General features: G+C 36.8%; 1 protein-coding gene across 1 annotated transcript in view; it reads right to left on the bottom strand.

The window, feature by feature from the left end:
• The window catches only part of ARID2 (AT-rich interaction domain 2), a 109,126-nt gene that overhangs the window by 2,420 nt on the left and 94,169 nt on the right, over positions 1-12,537 (bottom strand). The window contains exons 16-20 of the mRNA XM_082004983.1: positions 11,681-11,829; positions 6,320-6,458; positions 6,134-6,219; positions 1,791-1,914; positions 1,603-1,694 (exon numbers count right to left, since the gene is read on the bottom strand). Coding sequence (XP_081861109.1) covers positions 1,603-1,694; positions 1,791-1,914; positions 6,134-6,219; positions 6,320-6,458; positions 11,681-11,829 — 590 coding nt within the window. The remainder of the gene's footprint in view (positions 1-1,602; positions 1,695-1,790; positions 1,915-6,133; positions 6,220-6,319; positions 6,459-11,680; positions 11,830-12,537) is intronic.

The raw sequence follows: 12,537 nt of genomic DNA, 5'->3' as shown, positions 1-12,537 counted from the left end.
GTGAATGAAGCAAAGCTTTCAGAGGAGACTAAGCCTTCTTTTGGTTCAGTATCTACTTGTCCATATCTTGTGAGAGAAACTGAGCACTTAAATAGCAAGAACTAAATTCAAGCCATCATGGCCCATAAGCAATGCCAACATCTGTACATAAGAAGGGCAGACTACGGCACAGAAAATCCCACAAACACCTTATCAATATGTGGAGCACTATTTCTGTGACATGTGTCCAATACATATTCACGTGAACCCGGCAGAGGAAAATACTCAAGGATGCTACCAATGATAAAGTTAACAGGCAAAACTTGTTCCATGTTTGACTTAATTAAGGAACTTTTTGTGGGTTTTTAACACTGAAAGAGACAAGAATATTCAGAATTAATCATTAGAAAAGTGCTACAGAAGTACTCCATGAATATTATACTTTAAAGATTTCTTAAATCTGAGAACACTGAAATCGAAGACTAAATTCAGGTTATAAGGAACCTCTGGAAGTTATATGGTCCAACTCATGCTCAAAGCAGGGCCAACTCCGTAACTAGATCACATTCCTCAAAATCAATACCCAGTTGGGTTTTGAATATCTAAGAGGATAGAGATTGCACAGCCTCTTTCGGGAGCTTGTTCCCATGTTCAGTCAACTCTTGTGATTATTTTTTTTAATTACGATATCTAATTGAAATTTCCCTTGCTGCAACCTCTGCTGATTTCCCCTCATCCCCCTCACTACGCTCTCCAAGAAGAGTTTGTCTCTGTCTTCACTACAACCCCCAATTAGGTAGCTGAAGACAGCAGGAGGGTTTCTACAACCACTATCAAAATTCTTTTGTACAACTAGGAAATTCCTCCCTATTGAAAGGTTTTTGAAGAACAGACAAACTTAACAGATTCTTACTAGAAATAATTACTTTCGCTATTATGAAGCTGAAACAATGCAAAACAAAACCAAGAAAACACTCAGCTTGTAAATTCTTGGAAAAAGCAGAAGTGGCACACACGGTGGTTACTGGCACAGTAAGTAACTACTACTCCTTCTGCATCATAAAGAACATTTCCTACTTAGTACCACAAGTCAGTATTGGTCTATTTACTTACTGAAGGATTTTCCACAGGTAAGAGGAAAGCTGACCGAGTCACTATTAGAGTTAACCCAAGTTTGGAGGAGAAAGCAACAGAGAGGCAGCAAGTATGGAATGCAATTGTGTGTCATTCCACAATTTTGCCCCTTTCTCAAGTTGAGGCAAAAGGGTACCACCAGTGGGAAGTTGCTTACAGAAGAATCAATTTTCAGAGTCATGCAGTACTGCCTTCAGGAAGAAAAGGGACAGACCCACAGCAAAGGCTTCTTTGATCTGTCTCCAAAAATATAACCTGTCAAATTTATGAGACACATTTCAAAAGTCTGGATCATAAATATTGTCTTAGGTGAGATGATGCTGAGCACTTGTGTGGGCAACTAAACAATGCAGAACTGATCTAGAAATTGTATTCAAAAAAAACATTAAGTGTATTTACAAAGGACAGGTAAAACCTACCTATTGTTTGGTACTTAAAGAACAGAAACAACATTGCCCACAGGTATTAGAAGAATCATACGATGCTTACCTGCGACCACATTCTGAGTATTTACCAATATTTTTTAATATTAAGGCAGCTGTTAATCGGATGTGTTTAGTTATTGGTCCCTCTTTTTCATCCTATGAAAGTAAAGAGGAAAAAAAAATTTAAAAGCCCCGTAGCAGCAAGCAACAATTACTATCTAATACAAACAATATTAGTCAAACAATACTAACTGTGAAATCTCTGAAGACAAGGTTTCTTGATCCCCTCCTTAATGCCATTAGGGCAGCGCTTGGATGATTCACAATGGCCTTCTGTGCTCTGGGAGTAGAGGCAGTACCCCCTGCAGCTGGCTGCCTACGTTAGTAAAGAAAGAATTAATAAAAATAAGCTTTGCACCACTTTCTAGAAGATTAACAACTCTGAAAATTTGACGATTTTTTAACCTATCTGAACAGAGACACAAAGATCCAGTAACACCTGGTGCTGGTATGTGATTTGCCTTCTGTTTCCACAGAGATAAACCTTACTACAAAGCCTTCAGAAGAGTCATGGGCTTTATTTTATGGGAAAAAACACTCTCTTGAACAAGTACTGCTCATCATCCATGACATTTGTGATGGAAAAGTAATATATTGTACTAACGACATAGCTGAAGTGTACCCATTTAAAGGAATGTTTTATCAGACAGGATTTAACAGGAACTGTGATAGCAGCTATGTAAACGTCATCTGAGATTTGGCCAGAGAACGTCCTTAAAATATAGCTATTCAAACTTGACAGGGCTCATCAGGACCATTAGACACTAAGACAATATAAAATACCTGTTAACTGTGGTTAGGCAGGAGTAATATAAAGTAACATGATTTAAGTTATGATCCAAGACTTGAAACATCTAATTGTTAAATCAGATCAAACGTTTGTAAAACCAATTACCTGTTACTGCAGCTTTCCGACTGAGATTAATAAATTAAGCAGGGTATTTTACAAAGCTAGTACAAATAACAAACATAGCAGAAGCAAATTCTCCATTTTCAGTATTAACACTGAAGTCAAAGCTTCGTTTCATGTAAAACTTTGAAATTACTCATACAATTAGAGACTTTAGAATGTATAAATATGCAACTTCACTTAATAAGCAAGACTCATAATGTCATCTCAAAGGAAAATTTTGTAGTATCAATGGTGAAAAAATATCACCATACTTCAACATATTGAACAATATTATTAAGTCTTTTAATACCCTAGTAGAACTCAATTAGAACATCTCAATATACTAGAAATATACAGTAGTGCTTACTTGCAAAGGAAGCATAAATCAAATGTAAATGTTCCATTTTTTTAAATGAAAGTTAGCCTGTAGGAGTATTATTTAGGCATCTTTCTCTGTAAATTAATATTCTAAGAATTTCTCTATTCAGAGAGACTTTCTTCACAATCTGAAATTCTAACAACAAGGAAACCTAGTTAAAAATTAGAAAAAGGTTTCATGAGTGGTTTTAAACCACAGAACAGAAAATTAAGTAGTAACTCCTTCCTAAAATCTTAGCTCATAATCACACTGTCATCCTCCTCTGAATGGAAGTAAGAGTTTGAAAACCTTTATGAAGTAAAGGGCAGGGGCTGAATTAAGAAACTCTTGGGCAATGACGTAAGTTTATAGGAGACCAAGTATCACAGTAAAGGAATTATCATCTTCATTTTTAATTTCTGGAGCACTTTTATTTTCCTTATATGGAGAAGCACAAGGATTCATCAATGGAGGCTGTTCTGAATGTCCCTCTTCAACAGCTATCATACTGTATTTTAGAAAGTTGAAGTACTATTGCCTTGGCTCTAGAAATACTGAAAAAGGGACAACTGCAACAAATTAGGAAGATATTGAAAGATTGTCTTGTCTTTTTGATTTTGGAAAAAAAGAAGTTGATAAAAAGTTACTGAGACATCAAGTGGAGTAACTTGTGTCTGTGGGCAAGTATCTCTCTCAAGAAACATCTATATTTCTTGAATTTCTTTAATTATATTATCAACTTAATATCAAACCATACCATTTATCTTGTAATTTAAAGTTATCTCTTGTCCCACTCCCATGGTGCATGAAGAATATTTTTGGTAGCTCACGCTACCACCTTTGCTTCAGTGGCAACAAGAAAAAAAAATTAACGTGAATCCAAAAAGATTTGAATGCACAGATCTACAGTCAGCATACAGTTAATTGCTAGTGCTACCTGACCTTCCAGAATGCAATATTCAGCTACCTCTGAAAACCAGAAGAGGAAGAGTTAATATAATACAACTTTAAAAGCAAAGAAATGCAGAATTAAGGTATACAACCAACTCTGTAATGAAGCTTAACTTTGCCTACCTGGTTCTAGCAAAAGCCATCACAGCTTTTTTCAAGTTTGTATGGTGTTATGATAGACAGAAATGATGAATAGGGGAATGGGCCCTTGTTTGTTACACTGTGTGCCACAGATTTTACTTCCAGCACCAATAACACTCACTCTATCTGCACTCTCTGAGGTAGGTATAGTTTTACTACATGATGAGTGATTAAGTGAAGAAAGTTGGCCTAATTAATGCCTGCAAGTGGATAACCTACACATGTTTCATCTCAGCACCAGCTTTTTAAGTTGTTTCCTCTCCATACAAGAGTTTAGTCACATGGACTGTCAGTGGTGTGCTGATATATGTGACAAGTTTCTAGGTCTCAACAAAAAGTAAATTAAGCCAAAAAACTTTTAAGTCAGCTTTCAGACATCACCATGTAAGCCAGCTTGACCTGTTGGAGTAAGCTTAGGGTTTTGTTTGACAAGTCACTAATTCCGGAAAACAAATTATCAAGTCTTGTATCCCTCATGTAGCTAGATGCCCTTTTCAGTTGTGGCAGCGCTGTAGGATTACGTGAGTTACACATTACATATAATCAAAATATTCCTGTTTGTTGACTTCTTTTTTATTAAAAGAGGAATAATGGATACATGAGGGAAGAGAGTAAAAGTAACAGACAAGGAACCTCTATGATTTCGTATAGGAACAACTGAGTGCATTAACTGTTGTGAGTGCTGACAGACAAAGGTCTCATCCCTTCCTTTTGTTCCAGCCCACCTCCTGTACCGGTGCTCAACTGACTGTAAGGCAAGTGTATTCCACTCACCTGGCAAGCCCAGGTTTTTGATTGATTAAAAAAAAAACAGAAAAAAACACCACAGAATTGATTTACCATGCAATCAGACAAAAACTAAAGCTACTTCTCTCACTGTAAGCAGTGCATAGGCATGAGAATGAACAAGGGATGACAAGGAGAATCAAAACATCCTCTTTCGAGTAGTGGAATGCTCGTATTTCAACTTGTGTTCTGAAATCATATCCTTAGTATCTTGTGATATTGCAGTCTCTACACTTCAGTGAGAGCTGGTTATGCATATAAATTCCTACTTTCTGAATCTGACCTAATTAGGGAATTCTACCTTAGAAGAGGGGATGTACAAACGTTTTTTCTAATATGAGTACCTGTGCCAATTTTAAAGACTGTGAAGACACAGAGCTTCTGGATGTGTTATCTGTGTGATGGAACATTTTTGAAAAGGCAGATGGTTTCAGCCCTACACTTCCCACTTACCAAGACTACATTACCATCATTCTTCATTTTGTGGTTTTCAGAGGTCTGAATGTTGTTCAGCGAAATGAAACAAGTCTATGTTAAGAAGTTTGCTTATATTAAAAAAATAAAAGGACTCCCAAACTAAATTTCCCAGCTTTCATACTCAACTTTCTCTGCTGCCTCCAACAGCTTAGTAGCAAATTTAACTAGCCACAGAACAGACTACAAAAATCTGCCTGGGACCATGTAATTGTCTTTAGGTTGCAACAAAGAGATTCCAGTTAGTTACTAACAAAGACCTAGTCTTAATATACAAGTAACTGAGCACTGAATAAGTTCAATATTAGCATAACCAACCCCACAGCAATGGGGGTTGTGCTCTCCAATATTAATTCCAGATGGTTGAAATCATTTTGGGAAAGAGGAGGGCCAAATCTGATTCCAGGTAGCAGAGGAGTTCATATTTAACTTGTTTGCTTGTTTAAAGGAAAGTTTATTACAAGACTCCCTGGATCAAATCAGCCCAAATTTAGACCACAAAACTGGAAGGAATACAACAAGCTACAAGACAATCCATCTCAACTGTATGAAACAGCTGAACTGTACACAACAAATAAATTTCCATTTGGATTACAAGCAACTTCCTGTTACAATAGAAGTTATAGAATGCTGTCCAGTTGGGAAAAATCAGGAGAAAATGTTGAGAACAATGTTCATCACAGAGTACTGACCATATAAGGTGAAGAATTACCTGTTCTTTTTATGATAACTGCAACCACATCTCCCCCATCAGAATCTATTCCCTCTTTTGTCCATTTTGTCTTACTGCAATGGACCTCAAATCTGATTACTGTTACAGACTGTACATATGCAGAGTTTCACCTGATAAGCCAAGTTATAAAAACGCAAATTCTTCCAGTAATTTCTAATCCTCTTATTTTCACTACTCTTAATGAGGCTCAGGTCTCTTACTTATTAGAAGGCTTCTGATTTCCTGCTTGTCCATGTTCATCTTGCTTTAATCCTGCAAGCAAAGCATCTCTAGAACAGTGCTTATCCTGTTTGGGGAAAAGAGAAAGACGGTGAGAAAGGTGTGTGAAAATTTACCATGAAATTCCTACTATTTTCTGAAGTATTATGTGAAAAAAAAATCTGCACCTGCAAATGGGTAATGAAGGAAAACCTCTGCCGCTGGAAAGGTTCACATCCCTCCCACAAGCACTGCCCTGGGTAGACATCTTTTCCTCCATGTTCAGTTGCTGCATGATAGAAAACTTGTGATGGTGTTTGAAACCACCTACAAAAAGAGAGGGAGGGGAATTTAAGTGGGTTTTTAAAGCACAAATATCACAAACATAAACCCATACAGACTAAACAATTTTATTTTCTGAAACAAAACATGCATTGATAAATGAAAAGTCATCAAATTTTAAAAGGAAAACCATGTACATGTATAGCCACTGAGCTAACAACAAATGGCAACATGGTTTTGCCAAATTCAATTGAAATACCATGCTTCTATTTTTCTATTTATACTTTACCAAAGAAATAATATATGTTAAGTCCAACAGATCCATTCTCTGCAATACAAGTAAAACACAGTAATAAACAGCTAAAAGAGTTGGGTTTCATATATTCCCTTTCCTGTTTTCCTTCTTTACTGGCAGTCATACTCAGACCTTATTTAAACTTTAATTGTGAAAAAGAGATGCACACCGTTCATTCTATTTGCTCTCCACACTGCACAATTGTCAAAACTGATGGAATAAGACATCAATCTAAAATTAGTGATCTTTAGCACCTGAATTCTAAATACGGCTAGATGTCATTCCCTGGCGCAGAGAAAAGTTGAAAAGTGTCATTTATGTGACCCTTTTTAACATCTTTACTTAAACCTCAATTTTTAAATGACTTTCCAAAACCTCAAACCAAGCACTTTGCCTGCCAACAGCCCAAAAGCACAGGACACGAGGTATTTCGGCAAATGAAGTGCTTCTGCATCAACAGAAAAGATGAAGCTGTCCTAAGCCTGGCCCTGTAATACTCGACAGTGTATTTTATGTTTTCTGTATGTTCTATTTGGTGAGACCTCAGGTGTGACATAACCTTACAGTGAGTTCAGCCCAGTAAGGGCTTCCATTTCAAAGTGTTAGAAATGTTACAACTCACTGTGAGTGCCACCTCAAAATACTGGCAAGTCAACAGTTCTTAAACAGTTCTTGGATTTATACTTTCAAATTGTCACATAGACAAAAGATGTGTTATTTTAACCTACATCAGATGGTAATGGAGAACCTCTATATTTCAAACAATATTAAATGAAAATAGTGAACGACTCAAAGTGTGCATTTAAGTCTATTTACACCTTAAAACGTATCTCAAGTATTACAAATTACATTCCTTACTTCAACAGAGAAAAAATGGCCAAAATAAACATAAGACTTAGCTGCTTGCAATTCATTTTGATACAACTAACCCAGCTCATCAACACCCACTTAAGGCTTGGACAGAAAAGGTCTAGAAACTTAGTTGCTGCCATTTTTGGGAAGTCATTACCACCAGCTGTCTTCACACACTTGCCGGATGGATGCCACTGGCACAGCAGTCTTCCTGAAGAGGCACTCACCTCAGCTGCTCCGGTTCACAGGCGAGTATTTTAGTTTCAGTTAACAAGACAGGTATTTGTGTTAAGATGTTTGACTGAACTCCCTGGGCTGAACAGTGCCAAGAGGGAGACAACCTCCAATCAGAGACTTACAGCAAGTAGCCAAGGATGAAGCAACATCTTACACCTACAGCAGTTGTTCACAGACTAGTTCAAGTCAGAACTATCAGCATATGAATAGCAGATCAGTAGGTGCTTTGATCTGGCCACCTCCTTCCACATCCTGCAACTCATTTCAATGCTGTATGCAAACATACTTGCAATCGATACGTAGGCCTAAGTGTACAGATACTGTTACCTGAGCCCCATAAAGGTGTCAAAGAGCTAATTTCACCCAGAGACAAGTCTTAGTTATAAACTGAATCCTCCTGTAATACAGCAATTACCTTCCGCGTAGGCACTAAATACTACTTTCTCAAAAAGCATTCACCTCTTATTGAAGGGAGAGAAACACCTGCCTCTTGCTATTGGTCCGGATAGCCCACAGTAGGAAATGAAGAGAAAATGGTTTGCATCTACATTGTCTCAACAGCAGCAGTTGATGTTTCAGAGGACAGAAAAATGTCTTTCCACAATAAAGGGGAAAGTCAGTATGTAAACTTAAGCCTAGCACAAATCTATTTATTAATAATTCTTGGCATGGATGAACTAAATTACATGGCATAAGTGAAAACCAAAATGTAGTTTAAAACATTTTCTTCAACATGGCAAGGCTTTAAGAAAAATAAAGCTATGTCAGCTATGTTGGTTCATTCACTGTATAATACATTCAGTGTTATACTTCAATCATTGATCTAAGAAGATTCAAATTTACTACCATTCTCCAGAGAAAAACTATTTTTCCTTAAAGAAACACCTAAATGTAGTAACAAAAAAAAAAGCTTAAGTACTGAGAATACGGTCAGTTGAGTCTTGACTCTTTGTTTCCCACTTCATATCTCCCTCATTCTGTTCAACTGCTGAACAGAACATTAAATAGATGACTTGACAGGCAGTGGAGATTCAACAGCATTTCAATTTACTTTTAAAATACAAAGCAATTCAAGAGCAGACATCTCCTGCCTACCTGTGAAACAAAATAGCAGCTTTTACATTAAGCTGAATACAATTAGCAGTACTTGCAGACAGCTGAACTTCAAAGGAAACGCCTACTTTCTCTTACATCCTCAATGCACAGTAGTGTGCTGACTGACACCTTTTAGGGTTTTACTTCCACTTCAGATACTAAAGCTGAATACATCTGCGAGAGGCCAATCATTACAACTGTTTGCATAATTAGGCCTGATCTAGTTATGGTCTTCAGACACTACTAAATTCGTTGCATTTTATTTTGAAATCTTGGTATAATGTTTCCTAATTCAGTTCTAAAAAACAAAACAGCAGAACCCACACCCGCGACACTGGAATGTTGCTGGCTGCAGCAGCCAAGTTAGTGGATAGAAAAGAAGATACTATTTTATTTATTTGTATTTATTACAATTCTCAATAAAATGTTTTTGAAGGTCTTCACTGCCTTCTGCAATACATCCTGGAAGGGAAACTTAATGCTAATATGTTGTGCGAATTAAACTAAAGAACATGCACAGAGAAACAGATGCAGATGACTCTATGAAATTTGCCTCCTTGTCGTATCTTTCCAGTTAGTTGCGAACCCTAGAAAGAAACACTGTTCTATCATTCTACTATGATGAACCACCTGTCTGCTAAATACCTAGGGAAGAAAACTGCTAAGCAATCATGAATGAAAGCAAGTAGCGGATGTAAAGTTCACATAGACTAATGACCCCTCAAAAGAATCTTGTTTCCTGCTTTAACAAGTCAATAAAAACAGCTAAGATTGAGAGCTATAAATAAAACGGTTACAATAACAGGTGGCACTTCCAGGTTTTTCTTTATGTCTGTTTAGGAGCAGGAATCAGGCTGTTGAAAGAATTTGAATAAACAATATACATTTGAGGAAGATGCTAATGTTAACATTTTGGTTCTCTCTTCACCACAGAGAACATTGAGTGTAATGTTTATCTAAACTGTTTTTAGGCTGTAGCTGAAATAAATATTTTAAAAGTGAGAGACAGCGTAAGAACAAGAGCTGTGTGTCACATGGACTACAATCTATCAATGCGAAATCTCTGAGGGCTTTTGAAAATAATGAAACTTTACCATGAACAAAACCCAGTACGGTAAGTAACCACAGGAGAAACTAAAGCAACAGAAATAATACACTATCTTTGAAATAAAATGTAGAGATCAACTTGTAAAATATGACCCTTGTAGCCCTTAACTTCAGTCTCAGGAAAACTCACTGGAATAATATTTTAAGACAGACTTACAAAAAGACTGATAATGCAAGATAATAATAATTGTATTGATCCTCCTCCTGCCCCAAAATTTGTCTGCACATATTCACATCCTAGTTCACTTGTGGCATCAGCTTGCTCCATGGTTAGATGTCATCTCAACTCTACACAAATCATCCCACATAACTTTAGACGTAAAAGAAAGTAAGGCCTCAAAACTGTTCAGCAAACTCATCAAGATGGTATAAGTTGGGAAGGCTTCTGCTAAGAAACTGCCCCAGCTTTTCATTTCCACCTTAGTACAACCCACTTATGTACCACCACAGCTATTTATGCATCTATTGTGCAGTCAGTCGAGTATGGCTCTATGGTTATATTTATTAGTAGTAAAGGAATAAAGTAAGAAGTATGTAAAGCCTTTACATGTATTTCTTACATAGAGAAGTGTCACCTACCAAAGAAACAAAAATCACTTTTAAGGTAGGAAACAGGGTGATTATTTGAAAAGTGCCAGATCTCTACAGTACCATTTAGAGTCCTATCTAACATCTGTATGTCTTGCATCGACTTAATGATGTTTGAATTGTGTTTGTAAGGAATGAAAGAAACAGAAATTACAGCTTCAGGGGTCTACAAATTAACTGTCCTTCAGTACTCCTCTAATTCTGTTCAAATGCCTCATTTTCACCATCAGTTCCAAAGATTCAAACTTCTCCATTATTTCAACCCAATTTCTGAGTCTACACACCAGCTTTCTGCCAGATCAGCTCATCCTTGTGCTCCCTTTGTCCTGTCCTACAACAAGGAAGCGTCTCACCCTTTTTCATGCCCATCTTGTATGTTATGCGATTCCTCTCACTGTTTTCAAAGTGGCTGATAATAGATAACAAAGGTAATATCATGTTTTTAAAAGCCTACATCCAGAAGTCTGCTAGCTCACTCCTCTCTCTTAAGAACAACAACAAATCAAAAAAAGTCTAATCATTACTGTCTAGTCTTAAGGCAAAGCTCCTTTTTATTTCCTTTCGTGACAATGAAGTCCTGTGGCACACAAATGGTACCATGATTACTAAAATTAGTCATAATCTAAATGAGACTTTGACCAGGACATAGAAGTGCAACACCCTGCTCTTGCAAAACTGGAAACACAAGAAATATTAAAAGCTGGAAACGTAAGAATATGTTAAGACATGGTTTGTAACTGGAGTACAATAACTATTTCTGTATTTGCAATACAGAGAATAAGCTTCAGAGCTAGGATTATTTTTTTTTAACTTAGCTACATGAAAATATTTTATTTATTACTGAAGAATCAATTAATTAAATGAAAACCACGTAATACTAATTTTATGCTCAGAAGTATAATTGAGAGCAGTTAAATGTCTTGCACTCCCCCATCTCAGCTTCAGCTTCCTCAACACTTTTCACTTTTTCTTTCCTCCACAAAGTATAAGGTAACTTAAGGAAACAGAATGGCTAGAACTTGTAGAATCACCTTCTATATACAAGCATCTGTTATATATTAGTAAAAGGTAGTTAAATAAAGGAGCCATTTACTTTTTACAAGATTGCCACAGACACATGAAGTTCTGTCCAGGTTTTTTCATTTGCTCTGCATGCTGACTTGCTGCAGTGTATGAAGGCGGCTGCAAATTGATCTGCTGGCCCTGTACTTGCACGGTTGGTATCGACGTTGCAGGTGTGCTCTGTAGAAAAAGTTAACACACAGTCTTAAACAGGCCTTATTTCAAGACTTGACATAGAGTTTACTGTTTGTTAAAGATCTTTTGTTTTACACTGTAGTCAACCACAGGTTTTCACGCTTTATGCTTATTCAAAGTGTTAACAGACACAGTAACATGAGGAATATACAACTTTTGCACTGCAGTATTTATGCTGAAGTTTCTAATATTCAAATTACTAAACCTTATACCCAAATTCAAATACTGAGTTATTACTGCAACGGAATTTCTCAAGGGCACTACTGGAGCAAAGGTTAGCATTATTTTGCAAAGGCTTAAGAAAAGAAAAAAACATGCAAACTCCAGGGGTTGCAATATCATCAGCACAGTGAGTAGTTTGCTTTCCTATGTAAATGTAGGAGAAAATATTGCTAAAAGAAGTAAAATGAGCACTGATATATCTAAAACTGCTCTATGTTCTTTGATGAAACGGTTTTATGTGCTGCATCTGTGGAATTTTTGAACTGCCACATCAGTATACATCAGCCTGTGTTAGTGCATAAGAAAAGGTAAATTGAACAATGCTGAAGAAACACTATCACGACCAGCAGGCTCAAACTACAAAATACCTTTCTCTCTATAAAACTTGGCAAATTATGTAATTCTTTAAGCTCGTCTAAAACCAGCCAGCACATGTACCTTCATACAGAACACCACATGCCCAGAATGCCT

The sequence above is a fragment of the Phaethon aethereus genome, assembly GCF_964289735.1.
Source record: "Phaethon aethereus genome assembly, chromosome: 1".
Classification (NCBI taxonomy): domain Eukaryota; kingdom Metazoa; phylum Chordata; class Aves; order Phaethontiformes; family Phaethontidae; genus Phaethon; species Phaethon aethereus.
Note: the sequence above shows the minus strand (reverse complement) of the source record. Positions and strands in the feature narration are given on the sequence as shown.